Source organism: Cricetulus griseus, chromosome 3 (assembly GCF_003668045.3).
Source record: "Cricetulus griseus strain 17A/GY chromosome 3, alternate assembly CriGri-PICRH-1.0, whole genome shotgun sequence".
In the NCBI taxonomy this organism is placed as follows: domain Eukaryota; kingdom Metazoa; phylum Chordata; class Mammalia; order Rodentia; family Cricetidae; genus Cricetulus; species Cricetulus griseus.
Window position 1 is genome coordinate 112,229,460 of NC_048596.1, and position 21,983 is coordinate 112,251,442.

The following is a 21,983-nucleotide window of genomic DNA, read 5'->3' on the forward strand; positions in this document are numbered from 1 at the left end:
CATGGAACTTATCCAGACCCCATAAATGGGGGGGGGGGTCAGTGCGGAGGCTTCAGAAATATACGGGGCCTCTTGTAATATATCAGTACTTATCCCTAGCATAGGAGTAGACTTTGGGATCCCATTGCACATAGAGGGATTCTCCCTCAGCCTAGACACACAGGGGAGACCTTAGTCCCTATCCCAAAGGTATGACAGACCCTGAGACCCTGAATGGAAGACCTCACCCTCCCTGGGGAGCAGAAATAGTATTGGATAAGTAGGGAGTTAATGGGGGACATGGGAGGAGGGGAGGGAGAGGGAACAGGGATTGGTATGTAAAACAAACTTGTTTGCAATTTAAAATATCTATATACATATATATATATATATATATATAGAGAGAGAGAGAGAGAGAGAAAGAGAGAGAGAATCTGCAGTTTCTGAGTTATCAAGAATGCTGTGTATGAAATGTAATGGGGTGTGGAAAAAAAGAAAAGAAAAACTCATTTGCAATTATATTTAAATACAAAAGTCCTAAACATGAACCTAAGAAGGAAGAAAAAGACCATGACATTGAAAACTAATGCTCTCATTAGCATTAATGATCCTAATTGTTATTTCCAGCACTTGGAATATGGAATGAACAGGGTAAGAGTTCAAGGACCATCTAAGAAACAGAGAAAGTATAACAGTAGAAAACTGAAACAAAGCATTACAGAACAAAATAAAAGGATACTGTATTATATGGAATATAATATATATATATATATATATTACTCAATACTTTAAAAAATTGGTGGGAGTACCAGTATACATCTAAAGATGTTAGGAATTTACTATAAACAGGAATTTCTAAACACAGTACACATATAAAACAGAAATCTAACTCTAAAACACTAAGGGGAGCATAAAAAACACACCAGACAATGTATTCTATACATACAAAAGCATTGTATTGTAATATCATGTAGTGGATCCCCAGAATCTCAGTAAGAAAACACACAGAGACAAATGCAATATGACAGAAGAAATAGACTAACACACACACACACACACACACACACACACACACACACACACACACGAAGCTACAAACACACAAATATCAATCACGGAAGGAAAACAATGAAATTGCATTCCAAAAAGGACTCACAATCAATGTAACAATTAGTTATATAAACAAGCACTAACACTACACTGGATTTTTATATTTTGTCTTCAGAGAGAGAACATTTTCCTCCTGATAGTGACCAATTCTCCTAACTAATATCTATGTATATACATCATTAGACTTTCAAGATGAAATAATCACAGAAGATGATTATTTAAGTAATTATTTAAGTAATTATTACTTAAATAATCACTTAAGAATTTTGGCATTAATTTAAATTAATATTCCCAATCAGAAGTATAGCCAAGATTTCTGTTTGTTATTTTGAATTCTGATGCATATCAGTGGTTAACAAATCAACTACTTCACCTTACTACAAAATCACATCTATCTGCAGAGATACAAACTAACCAATTGGTCGAGCTCCCAGAGTCTAGTTGCAGAGAGGGAGAGTGATAATATGAGTAATGTAGTCAAGACTAGGATGGGGAAACCCACAGAATCAACTGACCCCCACTAGGTGGAGATCACTGACACTGAACTGACAGCTGGGGAACCTGCATGAGACTGAACTAGACTCCCTGAGTGCAGGTGACAGTGGGTGGTTTGGCCAGTGTGTGGGGGACAATTGCAGTGGGACCAAGATCCCCATTGCATGAACTGACTTTTGGGAGCCCATTTCCTATGGCGAGATACTTTACTCAACCTAGACACAGGTGGGAGGGACTGCACTGCCTCAATGTGGCAATTGACTTGTCACAGGAACCTTACCCACTCCAAAGAGAAAAAGAGGGTGGGTTAGAGAAAGTTAGAGGAGTGGGGGGAGAGGGAGAGGGGTGAATTGTTATTAGTGTGTAAAAAAATAAATAAAAGCTCTATTACCACAAAAAAGAATCTCATGTATCTCATATCTATATGCAGAGCAGCTTCATACAAAACCATTCTGTCCACTCTGCGCTTGGCAGTTCATATTCTGCATGTAACAATCACAGTTTCTCAATGAAACCCTGGAGAAGCAAGAGTCATTATTTAATTGTAGAGGCAATAATTAACTAGCACATGATTCAGCTGTAAGTAATAAAAATGTATAAAACCAATGTTGGGATGATGCAATAGCTAATCAGAACACAGTCATGAGTGGGGACTAGCTTCTAGTTGTGTTTGTAAATGCTAAATAGCAATTGACTTTCTGTGTTGATTCTGGGATCCTTATGGATTGAGAATCATTATTGGTTCTTTATACAGCACTTATAGTTCAAGGGAATTTTGTTCAATAAGCATGTACTCAGGTGTATGTGAGTCTCACAGGGCATGTTCTTTTGGTCTTTGGATATCAAATATGTAGTGATAGGACTCCCTATCATCAAGATCCATGAAAATATATGAGATAGTTTATTAAACTATGTCATGATGGGTTGTTTCTCACTCCCACTTCAAATTTGCTTTGGAATGTGTAAATTAAGCCTACTCAACCATGTCAAATGGAGATTAGAGAAAAGATTTTGGGAACTGGGCAGGTTAGCAATTTTGGCTGAATGAGTCATGTTTAGGCCCTTCATGTCCACTGACACAGATGGATACATGAGGAGTGTAGAGAAGAATAACCATAAACAAAATTTCTCCTTGTCACCACAACATAGGAACTCAGATGCAGAGCCCCAGGCCAGAGATTGTTTAATAATCCTCCAGAGTAGAACAAAAGTCTGAGAAGAAAAGTATTGACACTCATAAGTACACTCATTAGAAGATGCTACAGTAATAAAAAGAAAGACAAGTGGAGCCACACATGTATAATTGATACATGGCTTTCCACCTGATTCTTCCTCCTGCACTTTTGCCCAGACTCATAGCTTTGCTGACATGATAAATATGTTCTCTTTGACTTTTGTCTTCTTGGTCCTTAGGTTTTCCTTCCTTTTTTGCACTCTCACTGATCCTAAGTGTTTTTTGAGAATAAAAGACAAGGAAAACCAGGATGGAGATAAGGAACTTGATTGCTTCTTTTCCATTTACACTGTGGGAGGACACATGAAGAATGATCATTTCAGTGGAAATCTAGACAAGCAGTAAGTACTTCATATATTTACTCTTGATTAGGTACCATGATAAATAATGAGTACAATATCTGCTACTATTGTGTCTTCTGTCTGTTTTGCACTATCTCAATACATAGAACATTAGCAAATCTTTGTGTCTTACCGGTAATAATTTTACTGTTTTTACTGGTATCAGATATTTGGTTATCCATCCTTCTCACATCATATTTTACAGAATAGCAGCTGAAATAGATGAACTTTTTTTTAACCATTTTCCTAACGTGATAACCTTTGTAGTGACAATTCTCACTTCAAGATCCGTCATGATTTTCCCTGAAAACAAGCACTCAAACACAGCATTTTATTCATTTCATGGAGCTGCAGTAAAGTAGAATTTCTGTGGTCTGATAGTGTTTCATCTATCATCACAGAATACACAGTACCTCAGCAAGAGTATAATGGTATATCCAACATGACTTATGGCTACCTATCTTTAGAACATACTTTGGGTTTTGTGCAAATATTTGACATGTTATACCTTAATTACTGTTCTGTTCTGTGACTGTTGTGTGAAGTTGAGGATGATAATAAAATGTCTGGTTATATTGAGAGCTTTGTGCTCTTTTTTCCTTTCCATTGTCTTTCAAATACTGAGCCACATTTTTCTTGTGTTAACAATGACAGGATTCAGAGTTCTAGGTCATAAGTTCATGGATCCTTTTTAAGGAATTGCTGTAGAACATTTGTTCACCTTTGAGGAGATGGGATGGCACTACAAGCAGTGACCTCCTAACTCCCCTTTCACCTGCCATAATTAATGGTGTTGACTATGATACATGCTCACATATGATGAGTATGAAAGTTACAAATCTGAAAATTTCCCACTTGCTTATTTTGAATTTTCATGTATTTTCCCTGTCTAATTTTCATCTATGTTACCTATTGCACATTTAGTTCTCTTTTTAAAACTACCCTATATATACAAAGCGTATATTATGAGGATATGCACACATCACAATCTGATATTTATATTTGATGATATTTTTCTTTATTAATGAATGTTCTGAAGCATTTGACATTTGCAATTGGGAAGGGAATTGTCATTGAAAATAATGCTGTAGAACTTTTCGTATGATGACTCCTGAATATAGGCCACTGTTATATGTGTGGGGTAGAGTACAGCGGACTTCATAGTTTGAGACATAGCTGTGTTTCATTTTTAATAGTATACCAATGATGAACTTCAAAGTAGGGTAGAGCAATGTAAAATGTAGAATAATGGGGAAAACATTCTCAGAAATGAAAGCAATGATAAAGTGCATAAAATCATTTGATTGCAAATATGTCAAAAATTTCATTTGAAATGCTAGAGAATGAAGAAGTAGTGGGAAAATTATCATATCACCATATTTGTTAAATTCAAAATAGGATATACAGAGCAAAGTTGGATAATGAGGAGATGATTCAGAAATCTAAGATCTGACATATACGAAAATTATCTAATGGGAAGTGAAGTAGAGAAGTGCATCCTTCATCAATGATGAGGCTTGCAGCTGTCATGTCCCTAAAGATCATATGACCACTTGAACATTAGAGAGAAAATTGCCTTCCAGGGAGTCAATCTGATAAAATATGTAGTCCCTGTTTTCATAAATGCTGAGCTATCAACTGGTGGACCAATGTACTTCAGCAATGTATATTTCTTGATAAGAGCACTGAAAATTGTATTTCTGTAAAACACAAAATTGAAATTACAGGTACTTTCTCTATTCAGGCTCACAAAATTATGAAGCACAAAATAAGAGAGATCCAAAGAAACAATTTTATTTCTATTAAATAAAGAGAGCTATTTCTGTCTTTGCCTTTACACAAATACATTGTATATCTTGTCAATACTAATTATGAGACAGTACTACAATACTACCATAAATGTCTCAAGTGTACAGGAAATATGCTGTATTTCTGATAATTTTCCTTCTATTCTATATACATACATATATATATATATATATATATATATATATATATTTAATATAGGGCTGTATATTTATCTCACTGTTAAGTGTCTATTTCATAAAGTATCATAAAATATGTGTCTGAAGTAAAGATAAGTTTGTGTTTATATAATTACACAGAAGAATTGGCTGTTTCTCAATTTAATACTATTTTATCAGTAATATTTTTCTGTCATAATTAGGAACATGATAGTATATATAGTTAATAAGAAAAATGAGTTTGTGGAGTAAAATCTTAGGATGTAAATCAATTTATATGTTTTTTTTAATAGAATGGAAATAGAACTACATATTCAAGGAGAAATTATTGACCTTCTAGAGGATAACTATAATTAAATTAAATAAAACATACTAATCATATCTAATGAATGTCCTTTGTGTGATATATCATGCTATGTGTAGATATTCTTCTTCATGAGTTGCTAGTGATATATTTAATGATGTTTTAGAGCTGTGCTATAGAAACTTACTTCCTTTGATTCAAATTTTTCTCCATTTGCTGTACATAAGCAAACTGCAATATTTAGTATTCAAAATTTATTATATTGTGTTTGGAATGATAGTCGTTATCCACATCATATTACAATAAGACTATACATTAATTTCTTTTTAAGGGACCATCTATTTTACAATTTTTACAGATGCAATATTTAAAATTGGTTTAGAATTATTTGGTTCTGTAGCACTGAAAAAGTATTCCTGTGATTCTTGTTCATCTCAAAAATTCTTGAGTATAAAATGTTTCAGGAAGGAAGGTCATGAATTTTAAAGGAGAATAAAAATTTCATCATACTTCATCACATTCAACTATCAAGCATCATATGGCATTTCAGTGCATATGGGTATGTAGACATATCCCAGTTCTTGCCCTTGCTTTGCTGTAAGCTCTGCATGACCTCTGAAATGTATTTTGTGAGAAACTGCACTATTAAAGAAAACTTTTTCTATATGCATTTGCTTCTATCTTTAAATGAATAATGAAGTAAATATACTAGACCAGTATCTGTAGCGTATCATCAAATGCAATCTGTCAGAAATATTAACTGTTTTCCCAATTTCTCACAATATAACTATGCTTCTTAATTTAGGGATGATTTCTTGGTGTGTAATTTAACAAACTAGATTTTATATACACAACTCCTCTGATGCCCTTCTTTTAATAAATTATAGTTGGAGAAAATAATCAGGTGTTGAGAAGGCTTGTATTAAGTCATACAAGCTACAGCAAGGATAGACATGTTACAACTTCAGAAAAACTGCAGAAGTGAGCTGTATTATTGGTAGGAAAATAGAAAAAACTAGGGGTTATCTTGTAAGGCTCTGCATCATTGAAATAGGATATATTTAAACTAAACGTGCTGTGTGATATAACCTGTGAAAATTGCAAATAAAAAAGAATGCTATTTTTTCATCTACTGGGATGGGCTATCCATTAGAAAAATTAAAACTCTTCTCCATCTCATAAGCACCTTATCAGTAGACCGAGACAAAATGCTTTCACCTTGTCTTTAGGACTTTTACATTACCTAATCATAATTTCTGTAGCTGAGCAAAGGAATTATCTTTGTGGCTTTAGTTGTGTGTTTAAGCATAAGATTTGTTTGCTGGAAGAAAGAAAGGGAATATTATGTATATTTTCTTTTCATTTCCATTATTGCTATAGTTTGGATATGAGATCTGCTCAAATGCTCACACACTTGACTGGAATTGAAGTTAGCAGAGTCTGGGTTATCAAGAGTTTCCAATTATTGTCAATGTGTACTCTCCATTAGAAGTGTCCAATCCCAATTTTCACAGTACTTTTTCTCTTGATTATCACAAAAATGATATAAATGATTTTTGGCAATTCCTCTTTCATGTAGATACATAGTGAAACCAAATGGATGAACAGAATCAATACAACCCCTTTTTCATTTTTATTAATTTTTCTCCATTTTTATTTAAATTAGAAACAAGATTGTCTGTCATATTCTTTGGGATAAGGCCTAGGCCCTCCCATGTGTGTCTAGGCTGAATGAGTATCACTATATGTGAAACGAGCTCCCAAAGTCCATTCCTAAGCTAGGGATACTCACTGATCTACCACAAGAGGCCCCGTATATTTCCACAGCCTCCTCACTGACCCCCATATTCATGGGATATGGATCACTTTCATGCTGGTTTCCTAGTGATCAGTCTGGGGGCAAAGAGCTCCCACTTGTTCAGCCAGATGTATCTGTAGATTTCACCAGCCTGATCTTGTCCATTTTGTTCATCACTGCTCTTTCTCTGCAGTTCAGTTCAGTGTTTAGTTGTGGGTGTCTGCTTCTACTTCCATCAGATGCTGGATGAAGGCTCTAGTATGGCATATAAGTTAGTCATCAATCTCATTATCAGGGCCAAGCATTTAAGGTAGCCTCTCCACTATTGCTTAGATGGTTAGTTGGTGTCATTCTTGTAGATCTCTGGACATTTCCTTAGTGCCTGATTTCTCTTTAAACCTTTACTGGCTCCCTGTCTTATGGTATCTCTTATTTTGCCCTCTATTCTTCCCCCTACACAATACTTCCTGCTCCTTTATGTCCAACTCAGTCCTCCTCTTCTCCATTTCTCATTCTCCTGGCTCCCTTTCCCCTCCCCCATGCTGCCAATTTGCTCAGGAGATCTTGTCCCTTTCCTCTTCTCTGGGGGACGATGCATTTCTCTCTTAGAGTCCTCCTGGTTGCCTAATTTCTCTAGTGGTGTGGATTGTAGGCTGGTAATCCTTTGCTCTACGTGTAAAATCCATATATGAGTGAGTGCATACCATGTTTGTCTTTTTGTAAGCATGACACTATTAGGAGGCATGGCTTTGTTGTACTAGGTATGACATTTTTGGAGGAGGTGTGTCACTGTGGGGACAGAGTTTCTGGTTTCTTCTATTCAAGATACCATCCAGTGTCTCATTCCACTTCCTGTTTCATACTCATCAAGATGTGGCTAGCGCCATGCCTGCCGCATGCTCCCATGTGCACCACCATGATGATAATGGACTAAACCTCCGAAACTGTAAGCTGCCACCTCAGTTAAATGTTTTCCTTGGTAAGATTTGCTATGGTCATGTTGTCTGTTCACATCAATAGAAACCCTAACTAAGACATAATTTGGTACCAGGGAAAGGGGTAATGTTATGATAGGCAAAACATGTTTTTGTTAGAGAAATATGGACTTTTAGAGATTTGGTTGGGAACAAAGTGAATGATTTAAGCACTGCTTAGTTGGCCATACTTACCCCAACAAAGCCATACCTCCTAATAGTGCCACTCCCTATGAGTGTACAGGAGCCAATTACATTAAAAATGTAACAATGGAGTATGACTCAGCTGTTAGAAAATGACAACATGAGATCTGCAAGTAAATATATGGAACTATAGAATATCATCCTGATTGAGGCAACTCAGACCCAGTAGGAACATGGAAGGAAGAAAGGGGTGCTAAGAGTTATCATAAATGTGTTGTGCTGGCTCAAGTGTTTGACCAAGGAGAAAAATATCAATATGTAGCCTAGAGATTATTCTTGTGATATTTTGGTGAAGAACATTGCTTCTTTTTGCCTTTATAAGTCTGTCTGAGGCTAAAATAAAGATTTTTGAACAGATTTCTTTGGGAGGAAATCTTAAAAGAGCCTAGTATAGACACTGCCATGTGGTTATTAGTGTTAACTCTGATGAAAATTTTTTACAAAAAAGGGCAAGCAGAGCAAATAAAAATACAAAATATACATATACAAAAGGCACCAGTAAGTGGATTAGAACTAAATTATGTGTTCAAGGAGATAAAAGGATTAAAATATAAAATAAAGGAAGTGGTGACCTCAGGGATAAATTTCCAACTTGTGAAAAGCTTAGAGCATGGTGTGGTGATGCATGCCTTTCATTCCAGCACTTGGAAACCAGAGGCTATCAGATCTCTGAGTTGAAGCCAGCCTTCAACTCAACTATGGAGCAAGTTTCAGGAAAGGCAAGCTGAGTCACTGAAAGACTTAAAGCAGTTGAAGATATAATTGAATTAAAGGGCCATGTTCCAGACCCAGCAAGCAGCAGAACTTGTCCATATGGTTCTGTAGTTAAAGACAGAAGAAAAAGCCTATGGAATTTTCCCCCTGATTAAGGATAACTGCTGAGACAGGCATATGTCTCTAGGTCTCTAAGGGATTCCCTTGCATTAACATTGCATGAAGCTGTGATTTTGAGGCCTGGATAGCCTTGGAGATGCCAAGATGATAGAGACACTAGAGTAATGTGATACTTGCTGAGGAAGGCTGCTAATAGTGAATGGAACCATCCCAAGAGAAAGAAGTTTGTTGCACTAAATAAAGCTGAAAGGAGTTGTAGATGTACACAGAGCTTTGACATTATGCAGAGTTTGGATTTTTCCCTGTGGGTTTTGGACTTGCTTTGTCTCAGTATTTCCTTGATATGCCCCTTCCTTACATTTTGGAATGATAATATATATCTTTTGTCATTTTCCAAGGGAAGTATGTGAATTGTTATTTTATTTGGAACTTATAGGTGATTTCAGTTGAGAAATTGCATGAATCTCAGAAAAGACTTTAAACTATAGAGTTTTAAATAAATTTGGGCTTCTTCTTGTCTATGGGAACATTTTAACTTGGACTGAAGGCATTTTACACTATGATATGGCTAAAAGACTTTGGGGGTCAGGGAGTGGAATGTGGTTGGTAGAAAGAAAATGAACCCCAAAGTGAGTGTCACTATTAGGAGATGTCACTTTGTTGGAATAGGTATAGTCTTAATAAAGGAAGTGTGTCATTCTCAAGTGGATTTTGAAGTCTATTATATGCTCAAGATACTGCCCAATCTTCCAGACCACTTCCTGTTGCCTCCGAGATGTAAGAGTTTTTGCTACTTCTCCAGCACCATGTGTGACTGAATGCTGCCATGTCCCACCAAGATGATATTGTATTGAGCCTCTGAACTATAATTGAGCCACTCCAATTAAATATTTTTCCTTACAAGAGTTTCCATGGTCATGGTGTCTCTTCACAGAAATAGAAATCCCAAGACACAAGTTGATTTTATAATGGGAACACAGCAAAGGGAATGTATAAATCTCAGAAGAGACTTTGGAATTACAAATACTGTTGAGACTTTGATAGACTGCAGGGACTTTTGAAGTTGAAAGAAATGCATTTACATTATGATACTATTAAAAATTTATGGGGCTCAGGGAGTAGAATGTGGTAATTTGATGTGATTGTCTCCCACAAGCTCATAGGGAGTGGCACTATTAGGAGGTGTGCTTTTTTGAAGTAGATATGACTTTGATGGAGGAAGTGCATCACTGCTGGGGTGGGCTTCAGGGTTTCCTATGCATGAAATACATCCCAGTGTCTCAGTCCATTTCCTCTTGCCTTCTGATCAAGATGTAGCCAGAAACATGTCTGCATTCATGCCACACTACTTCCTATTGATAATGGACTAATACTCTGAAATTGTTCCCTGCCACATCAATTAAAGGTTTTCCTTTATACAAGTTGCCATGGTCATGGAGTATCTTCACAGTAATAGATACCCTAATTTATATACTCCATTGTATAAATATACTACATTTTCGTTATCTGATGTTCAGCTGAAAGACATCTAGGTTTTTTCCAATTTCTAGCTACAAAGCCACTATGAACCTCAGCTGAGCATGTCTTTGTGGTAGCATTGTATGTCCTATGGATATATGGCCAAGTGTGTTGTTGCTTGATTCCAAAGTTTCTAAGGAACCACCATATTGCTTTTCACAGTGGCTGTATAATTTTGTGATACAACCAGCAATAGGGGAGTGTTCATTTTGCTCCTCAACTCTACATCATGAGCTGTCATTTGGTTTCTTGTGGGTTTTTTGTTGTTGTCGTCTTTTTATTATTTTTGTTTTGCTTTTATTTTGCTTTCTTTTTTAAAGGCAGTGGCTCTCTGTATAACTCTGGCTGTCCTGAAACTTACTCTGTAAACCATGTTGTCCTTGAACTCACAGAGAAACACTTGCCTCTGTTTGAATACTCAGAATCAAAGGGTGTGCCACCAAGAAAAGGCTAGATGAGCTCCAGTTGTATTTTTGATCTTAGCTATTCTAGTAAATGTAAGATGGAATCTTAAAATAGTTTTGCTTTGTATTCCCTTGATGACTAAGGATGTTGAATATTTCTGTGTTTTCCAGTCATTTCAGATTCCTTCAATAGGTTTTCTGTTTAAGTCTGTAAATTATTTTTTAAAACTGGGATGGTTTGCTTTGTTTATGCCTCATATATATATATATATATATATATATATATATATATATATATATATGTATATTTGTATATTGGTCCCTTATCAGGAAAAGAAAGATTACAGAAGCTTAAACCACAAATTGAGCCTCACACATTAATAGCAGGAGACATCAATATCCTACTCTCACAGATGGATGGTTCATTCAGACAAAAACTAAACAGAAAAACAAACTCCATAAACATTGGAGCTAACAAACTTCATAAACAAAATGGGTCCTAACAGATATCTAGAGAATAATTTGCTCAAAAACAAAATAATATAACTTCTTAGCACCTTACATATCTTTCTCCAAAATTGACCATATACTCAGTCACAAAGCATGTCTAAAAAGATTAAAGGAAAATAGTAATAACCTCCTCCATCATATAAGACCCCACAAAATAAGGCTGGACTTCAACAACAGGATCAAAAAAAAATCCCACAAATCTATGGAACCTGAGAAAAACCTCTATGAAATTACTACCATGTCAAGAAAGAAATAAAGAAAGGCATGAAATACTTCCTAAAATACAATGAAAATAAATGAACAACATACTCAAACTCATGGAACACAAGAAAATTAAAGCTAGAGGAAAGCTCATAGAACTAAGTACATTCATTAAAAATTTGGAGAAATATACTAGCAACTTAAGTGAGCACCAGAATACTCTAGAACAGAAGAGAAGCAAATACATCTAAAAGGAGTAGAAGGCAGGAAATAATCAAAGTAATGGCTGAAATCAATAAAAAAAACAAAGAGATATACAAAGAATCAGTGAAGCAAAGAGTTGGCTCTTTGAGAAAATCATGTAGATAGACAAACCACCATCCAAACTAACAAAAAGGCAGAGAGATAATATGCAAATTAACAAATTCAGAAATGAAAAGGGGAACATATTAACACTCACCTAGTAAAATCAAAGAACCATTCGATCATACTTCAAATACTTGTACTCTATGAAATCAGAAAATTGAAAAAATGGTTAACTTTATCTTAGATATCAGTTACCAAAGTTAAATCAAGATCAGATAAACAACTTAAGTAGACCTGAAACCCCTAAGGAAATAGAAGCAGTCACTGAAAGGAATAGGAAAAAGGTGAGAAGGAGAAGGGTACCAGCCTCTGTAGATAAGGGTAACAAAAGAAAAAGAGAGGCAGTGAGGCAAGAGACAGAGAAATAGGCAGAGATGAAGAGAGAAAGGAAGAGAGAGAGAGAGAGAGAGAGAGAGAGAGAGAGAGAGAGAGAGAGAAAGAAAAAGAAAGAAAGAAAGAAAGAAAGAAAGAAAGAAAGAAAGAAAGAAAGAAGGAAGGAAGGAAGGAAGGAAGGAAGGAAGGAAGGAAGAAAGAAAAGGATATTGGCAGGGCCCTTTTAAAAGAGTAAAGATAGGGAATGTGCACAGGTGGTGCTCTTAGTACCTGCAGCTGAGCATGTATTCTGTCAGAATCCCAAGGGCAGGACATTACAAATGCCTGAATACTAACAAGTGAGATTATGAATCATATAAAAGAGTCCACTACTATCACTTTGTTAAAAAGTGTAATTCTTATTTATAATTTAAATCTTATTCTTATACCCAGAGAAAAGGTATAGCTATAACATATCATAAAGAAGCTTCTTTCTACAGAAAGTGGACACCATCATAGAAAACCACAACTGGATATGTTCAAAGATCAATTAACCATGAGGACTGACAGGACAACAGATATATTTACAACACAGTATCGGAATCCAAATATCATGAAACATTACAGAGGAGGAGATGAAAGATTATAAAATCCAGAATACTCAGCAGTTGCTACAAAACTGTTTCTCCTAGAATTGTCTGCATAAGAAAGTAAAGAACAGTATCAATATTGACAGACATAACCAGGCGGTGGTCATGCACGCCTTTAATCCCAGCACTTGGGTGGCAGAGGCAGGCGGATCTCTGTGAGTTCGAAACCAGCCTGGTCTACAAGAGCTAGTTCCAGGACAGCCTCCAAAGCCACAGAGAAACCCTGTCTCGAAAAACCAAAATAAAAAAAAAATATTGACAGACATATTTACCTATAAGTTGCAAAATTTGTGGTCTCCCATCACTATATCATGAACTACAGAAAAATAATGACTGCTTAGAGAAGGCAATTTAGCTTTTCTGAGAGATGAACCTCTATTTTCAATCTAGTGCAAAATGGTAAGCTTGGGAACCATAAACACATGTAATAAAAACCATCTCAGCATAGCAGAATAACAAAAAGACCCAAAATAATAAAACAAATTCCATATTCATAAATATTTGTGCATAGCAAGGACAACAAAATATTAAGGCTGTCAACTTTACAGTTGCCTGAACATAGAGTAGTAAAATGGGAGTAACTCTGAATGATACACATGGAGAAAAAAGATAGAAAAATTTATGTAATTTCATTTGAATTGAAAAGTATCCAGAAATTAGTGAAATATAGGAGCATTAAAATTTAATGAATAACAAAGATTCACAAAAAATCAAGATACAATTACAAAAGGGAAACAAACATCAATTTCAAAGAATCTTTTGAAACAATGGTACATATGAATTGAAATACTAACTTTGACAACAATAACATCATTGATTTAAATGAAGAACTCAAATTCAAAACTGAAAAGAACACACATTTTCTCCATCACAGATTGGCAAGGAACGAGAAAACAGGACAGATCTTTATTTACTTCTGAAAGAATGAGAAAATTGTTAGAAATAAAAGAATACTACAATTCAGCATCACATGAGATTTGTGAAATTATAGACAACAGAATTAGTTCACTTAATATAATACCATATACACAGTCTGTTTCTAGTTACTTGGATAAGTTGTGTAATGAGAAAGCAACACAGAAATGCAAGAGTGGTGGCCAAACAACATACTATATTCAAAATGACTGGAATGATGCAAAATCTTTTAAAATAAGATTATTAACATCCTCTGTATAAGAAAGTTACATAAAAAATTTTATCCCCTTAAATGTTTAGATTTAAAAAAGACATTAAAAGATAATATACTGCAGCAGGAACAAAGGTTAACTTCACAAATAACCAACATAAACCAGGGCCAAGTGCTATGAAAACTAGTTAAGTGATTAGAACATCAACAGCAATCCAAATTGACATAGTCTGTCCCATATCAAATAAAATAGAATGACCTCAAGTGCATAAAGAAAAAGAGAAAAGTGCCTGGAGTGAAATAAGGGTAAATAAAAATTATATTTGTAACATCTGTGAATCCATAAGCATTCTAGCAGCTGCTTATGAAATAAATTTGACTTCCCATTCCTCATGCTCATAACCATTTCATGGCTGTTGGCAGCTCTGTTTCTGTTGACAACATCACCATGAATCTAGGAAAAGACAAAATTCCCTTATTTTTCACATGTATTTTGCAAAAGAATTCCAAGATTATGGCAGGAACAGATATTTGTTTAAACACAACCTGCTTTATGTTCTACAAACTACTCAACATGTTCACAGATAGTAAACTGCAGAAAAACTCCAGATGACAAAATTCCATTTGAGAAAGATCAACCCCAAGCCATTATAAAAATCCACATGTTGTCATGTGCCACATTAGCAGGACTTGTGTCACAATAGCAAACATACAAAATTAGCAAAAGACAAAGAAACAAAACCACAAAGGGTTCAGTATATAGTCCAGATTAAAACAGATTCAAGATTATCACATTTAAAACATAACCTTTAATGTTCATTGTGCTCTGTTGTTTCAGGTTGACAACTAAGAACATTCACTTGATTTTATCTCTTTATTTTGCCATTGAGGAAATCAATAGGGACCCTCATATTTTACCCAATATTTCCCTGCTAGTTAAAGTTGAATGTAAACTATTGGCTGATCGGAGAAAAATCAGTTTATCCTCAAAAAGAGGTGATTATTTTCCTAACTACCACTGCAGAAAACAGAAACGATATTTAGTGGTACTTACTGGACCAATGTGGTTACCAGCTGCCATGCTTGGACCACTCCTGTACATCTCCAGGCTTCCAGAGGTAAGTGGGGTAGTTTGGATTTCATGAAACACTGTTGATTTTCATTTGGGTTTTCTTAGTTGCTTGGCAGATTGCAAGGTAGCAATTGAATTTCTGTCTATTTTTATCTATAAAGTTCAAAGCATAAACATTCAGAGTCTTTAAAGTGTACATTAGAGAACCCTATGGGAAATAGAACACAGAGAGAGTGGGAATGTGATATGTTTTGTTGGAAGAATGAATGTATTTCTTTTTATTAAGAGAAATCATAAAGAATTATTTTTAACAAATATTTAATATGATGAATAATTTAACTTCCCAACAATGACAGATTTTGTGAAACTTACATAAGGACTGAGATTTGTGTACTTCATCTTCATAAAGTTGACTTTACTTTTTGTGTGTCCTGCAGCTTTACTATGGGCCGTTTCATCCTCTCCTGAGTAACCATGAACACTTTCCTTCTTTATACCAGATGGATATCAAGGACACATCTGTATCTGTTGCCATGGTGTCTCTGGCTGTCTATTTCAGCTGGAACTGGGTTGGACTGATCATTTCAGATGATGATCTAGGACTTCAATTCTCCTCTGAATTGAGAAAAGAGATGCAAAGACATGACATCTGTTTAGCCTTTGTGACTATTATCACATATGACATAAAATTATTCTTTAAAAGAGTTAGTATGTATTATAATCAGATCATGATGTCTTCAGCCAAAGTTGTTATAATTTATGGAGACAAAGATTCTCTTCTACAAATGAACCTAAGACTATGGCAGTTTGTAGACATTCGGAGAATCTGGGTCACTACTTCTCAATGGGATATGATTACAAGTAAAGGAGAATTCCTCTTCAACTCCTTCCATGGGACTCTCAGCTTTTCACATCATTATTCTGAGATAGCTGGCTTTAAAAAATTTATGCAGACAGTACACCCTTCAAACTACACTAATAGTATTTCTCTTGCTAAATTATGGTGGATATATTTTAATTGTTCTTTGTCATCAACTAATTGCAAGAAACTGAAGAAATGTTCAGGAAAAATGCTACTGGAATGGTTATCCAGGTACCAGTTTGAAATGTCCATGAGTGACACTAGTTACAAACTATATAATGCTGTGTATGCTGTGGCTCATTCACTCCATGAGTTACTTTTGCATCAAGTAGATACACAGTCTGAGACTACTGGGAAGGGACTTGAATTTGACTCCTTGCAGGTAATTTGTCTTATTTAAACACATCCCCAAAGATACTATCACCTTAGCTAAAGATGTATACTTGATAGCTATCTGGTACAGATAAGAAAATTGTTCATGACTACTCAGGAAAGAAAGAAATAGCCTATAGTAAAGATGTTGGATATTAACAAAGAAAAACAACTTGAAGAAAATGATACTTAATAAAGAGGCTTTGAAATGAGTCTCTCTTAAAATGAACAATGGATTCAAAACCAAGTATCTAGGAACATTTTTGCCAAACTTCTTGCTTTTTCTATTCTGTCATAACAGTAATGCAAAGCACATTAGTGGTATGAATTATGATCCAGGCAACACTGGAACAATGTCAGTATGGTGGTTTAAGAGAAAATGGCCTTCATAGAGAGTGACACTATTTGGAAGTGTGGCTTTGTTGCAGTAATTTTGGTCTTGTTAGTGGATGTGTGTCACTTTGAGGGTTTGAGGTCTCCTACGCTCAACATATGCAGTTTGGCACTCAGTCTCAATCTCTGTTGCCTGTGGTTCAAGAAATAGAATTCTCAGCTCCTTTTCCAGTATCATGTCTGCCTGCATGCCACCAGCCATTATGATAAGGGATTAAAGCTCTGAACTGTAAGCTAGCTTCAATTGAATATTTTACTTTATAAGAGCTACCTTGGTCATTGTGTCTCTTCAGTGCAATACAAACCCTTACAGAGATATTCAGCATTTGACAATTTAACCTAATAATATTATCCAGAGTATGACTACCATATATAAATATTTAATAGCTGAAAATAATACTTTGGGATTTCTCGGGAAGACCTTTTTATTAATTTAATTTCATGCATTATATTATTTTTGTTATTTCTCACAAAATTATTTAACAGAATGAAGAAAGTGACTAGTTAACATTTAAGTGGTGAAACTGTTGTTTATCAATATAACAAATAGTTCCTAATTGAAATCAAGTCATTCATCCACATATGAAGGAAATCAATTATAGTTGCTTGAGATAATATTGATAGCAGAAAGGGTGGTGAAAAGCTATTGTCTTTCAAGCATAGTGTGTGTTAGGCAATAACACTAATGAAAAACTGATATATCTGAAACTTTATATTTTATTGCTATATGAGCTTATATCTCCTTTTACTAAGTTGAGCATTGCATATTATAGAGACAATTTAAAAATCAGAGGAAATCTATACCCCATATTTCCTGTCCTGATGTATAGGCATAATTCAAAATGAATTAATTAATGTGTTTTAGGTTGTCTCTTTCCTGAGGAATGCCCAGTTTGTAAATCCTGCTGGAGACATAGTGAACATGAATAAGAAAGCCAACCTGGATATAGAGTATGACATTTTCTATACTGGGAATTTTATACAAATGTACGGACTTAAGGTGAAAATAGGCAAGTTTACCCAATACTTGCCACATCCACAACAATTGCTTGTATCTGATGAAATGATAGAGTGGGCTACAGATATTAGACAGGTTTGTTGGATTTAACTGTAATACTCCACATATAACATAAGAACCTGAATCTTTTCATAGATTTCTTTTTCTTCATGGGATAAGCATTTTAATGTTTAAGCATTATTGACTAACTCTCCATGAACCTAAATTTCCTTTCATGATTTGATATTTTTCTACAAGTTTTATAGACTAATATGTGTATACATATGTATTCATATACATATATAAAATATATATTTCATAAAACACAAATCAAAATAAAATCAGAATAAATATATCAAAGTTCAATGAAATAATTGCATTTTAATTTAATTTGTGTTTTTAAAAGGAATTTTTAAAATAGCATCATGTTTTAAGCCACTGTAACTCTTGTTCAATAAACTAAAACCATTTATTGCCAATGCACATATGGTTTTTCTCAGACTCCACCCTCAATATGCAGTACACCTTGCAGTCCAGGATTTAGAAAATCTCTTCAAGATGGAAAGTCTATCTGTTGCTTTGATTGTATCCCCTGTTCAGAGAATGAAATTTCCAATATGTCAGGTAAGTATATACTTTACTAGAAACCTCACTGGGTTATTTAATTTCTCCCGGTATTGTATAATTCACACAGAGGTCTTTATTGGAAATGTTAAAAGTCATCCCTACACTTAAATAAAATACTGCTCATTGTAATAACATACACTGATATCTGTATCTCAATCTGTAGTTTTGACACCATGCGATAGCACTGCACAACATAGTTTGTCCTGGAAACTGATTTAGACTACTAAACTATATCATTGACCCTCAGCTTAGAATTCAGGATTTGGGAATACATTGCATCAATTTTTTTGGCTTTCCCAAGAGATGAAAACATCAAACCTTTATTTTTGAATTCAGGAGCTTTGTGACAAGATATAGACACTCCAGGATGCTGCATTCTTTTTGAGAAATATGTGTTCTATAATGTGTCCTATGGAATATTATGTTGTCACTCAGCAGGTTATACTTTCAAGTGTTCTACTTCACTGCTGAAACCAACATATAGAAATATGAATTCATGCTTTCATTATAATGTTAGGAAATTAGTATACACATGGAACATTTGCAGTTAAGTATGTGGCAATATCTTCATTGAGGCCAAATTCCACTGGAAACTGTGAAAGTGAACTTAATTTTAGAGTACCAAGCAATTAATGTATGGAAATATCTTCTGTTGAAACAATAGAATATCAAAAAGTATGAACATAGTTTTATTTCATCCTCAGACAAGTGTGTAACTGGGGAGTAATGGTTTAGACATGGGAAAATTGGAAATTTGATAAAGGTGTAGAACTGATACACACAAAAAATTGTACTAAAATTTCACTACTTGTGATTAGATAACACAGTCAATAACACAAGTAAATAAAATATTTCCATGGCACACTGTGGAGAAAATGTGTTATAATTCATGGATATTCAGATGAAACTATGGCAGAAATATCAAATACAAATTGCAAGTAACAATTATAGTTGTAGTATTGGTTAAAAATACAATTCCATAAAGAAACATTTTAAGTTCTGCTTACTCCTTTATAGATATAAAGAAAAGTTTGAAAATATACCATATTTAAAATGCTGAATAATTGTAAAACCATTAAAAACAAAATTTTAAAAAACAGTCATTTTGCCTGCCAGTTTTTATGAAGCCCTATATAAAATTAGGAGAATTTGGAAATGATTGAAACAATGTACTTTCCTGGATGAAATGATGCAGTGCTGGAAAGATGTCTCATTTTTCAGTCTGATCAGTTGACACAATGAGATAGAAATAAACCTGCCTATGTTATGATGAAAATAATAAAAACATACATGGAGGGTCATTTCTCATTCATTCCATATTATGTATCACATATATGTTCTGGAGAGATGCAGAGTTATCTTGCTTTTGATGTTTTCTTAATTAAAAATACAACCTTGTCATCATTGAATGTAAAATATTATAGATGATTTAATATTGGTAGCTATTCTGCGATACCCAAATTTATACATTGAAGCATAAAACTGGGTGATATTTTTAATGTGTTGGCTTGTGAGGCAATTGGTTAATAAATCCTCTGCTCTCTTTGGCTTGATTAGAGGAAATTTTTAAAGCTAGATGTGGATTGAATCAAGTGTGTATGTGTAAGGAACTTCATGAAAACATGCATTTCTGAATCTTATCTTATTGCTTATCACCAAACAATAACATATATGTAAGTGTCTGAATTTATATTAGTTTACTGTACAGGATATAAAAATGTGAATAATAAAAATGATTCTATGAACTATATACTCCAAACATATTTTCTCATGGCAACTAATATATGTGGGCTTACTACCTACACTTTTCATTCAACTTACTGAAAATATTTTGAATATGTAAGAATTATAAGCAAGTATGTGTGCTTACTCATAATTCTTATAAGCAACCACACTGAAATACTATGTATGAAGAAGAAAAGTGTAGGCTAATGTAGTCTGAAGCACTGATAAAATATTTTTAATTTATGGTACATAGATATATTCTTAAATAAGAGATAAATATTAAGTCTGATGATATATATTTTCCTGAACCAGACATGGATTATTGTTTGAAGTGTCCAGATGAACAATATGCCAACATGGAAGGAACTCATTGCCTATCAAAAATTGTGACATACCTGTCTTATAAAGACCCCATAGGTATGATATTGGCCTGCTTGGCTCTTTGCTTTTCTGCTCTCACAGCTGCTATATTTGGTGTTTTTATGAGAAACCAAGACACTCCTATTGTCAAGGCCAATAACAGAAATCTCAGCTACTGCCTGCTAATGTCACTCATCTCCTGTTTTCTCTGTTGCTTGCTTTTCATTGGACAACCACAAGTGGCCACATGCATTATGCAGCCGACCATATTTGCAGTTGTGTTTACTGTTGCTGTCTCTACTGTCTTGGCCAAGACAATCACTGTAGTACTGGCATTCAAGGTCACTGCTCCAGGTAAAAAAATGAGGTGGCTACTAATATCAGGGGCATCTAACTTGATCATTCCTATATGTACCATGATCCAACTGATTCTTTGTGGAATCTGGGTGGGAACTTCTCCTCCATTTGTTGATATTGATGTACACATTGAATTTGGCCGAATTCTGATTGTTTGCAACAAAGGTTCAGTTATAGCCTTTTACTTGGTCTTAGGATATTTGGGTTTTATTGCCCTAGCAAGTTTTACTATAGCTTTCTTGGCCAGGAATTTGCCTGACACATTCAATGAAGCCAAGCTCCTCACAATTAGTACAGTGGTATTCTGTAGTGTCTGGATCACCTTTCTCCCTGTCTACCATAGCACCAAGGGCAAGGCTACAGTTGTTGTGGAGGTCTTCTGCATCTTGGCCTCCAGTGCAGGGTTGCTTCTTTGCATCTTTGCTCCAAAATGCTATGTTATTTTGTTAAAACCTGAGAAAAATTCTTTTTGCAAGATCAGGAACACACACGCTAAAGTTAAAAATGGTTATTGAATTTAACAATATTAGGTGCAGAAGACCACATAGCTGGTTATACTCACCAAATAGCAACTCAAGTATAAGATTTGTTTCTATGCACCATAATAGAAAATAACCTAAATGTTAAGTTCTAACATGTCACCTAGACCTCAGTTTTTATTCAAGAAAACCTTGGAATCAGCCATTTCTTCTTCTGTAATACTGGATTTACCTAATATATTGTCTTCACCATAATCATTGGATAGATTAAATTAGTACTTAGTTTTAAGAATTTCCTCTTCTGTTGTCATTTTCATGTAGCAATTGGGTATCATTGAATTGCATATTATACATCTGTATGAGGAGAGTATATAGTTGCTTGTTAATTTGGGAAAACATTTATGTTTATCTGGGA

At 34.7% G+C, this 21,983-nt stretch overlaps 1 protein-coding gene across 1 annotated transcript; it reads left to right on the forward strand.

The window, feature by feature from the left end:
* Nucleotides 1–2,953: 2,953 nt before the first annotated feature.
* Nucleotides 2,954–21,604, forward strand: LOC100752980 (vomeronasal type-2 receptor 116-like). Its single transcript, XM_027407937.1, has 6 exons — nucleotides 2,954–3,159; nucleotides 15,163–15,442; nucleotides 15,834–16,640; nucleotides 17,889–18,116; nucleotides 18,521–18,644; nucleotides 20,685–21,604. The coding sequence occupies exons 1-6, from the start codon at nucleotides 2,954–2,956 to the stop codon at nucleotides 21,602–21,604; spliced, it is 2,565 nt and encodes an 854-aa protein (XP_027263738.1).
* Nucleotides 21,605–21,983: the final 379 nt, after the last annotated feature.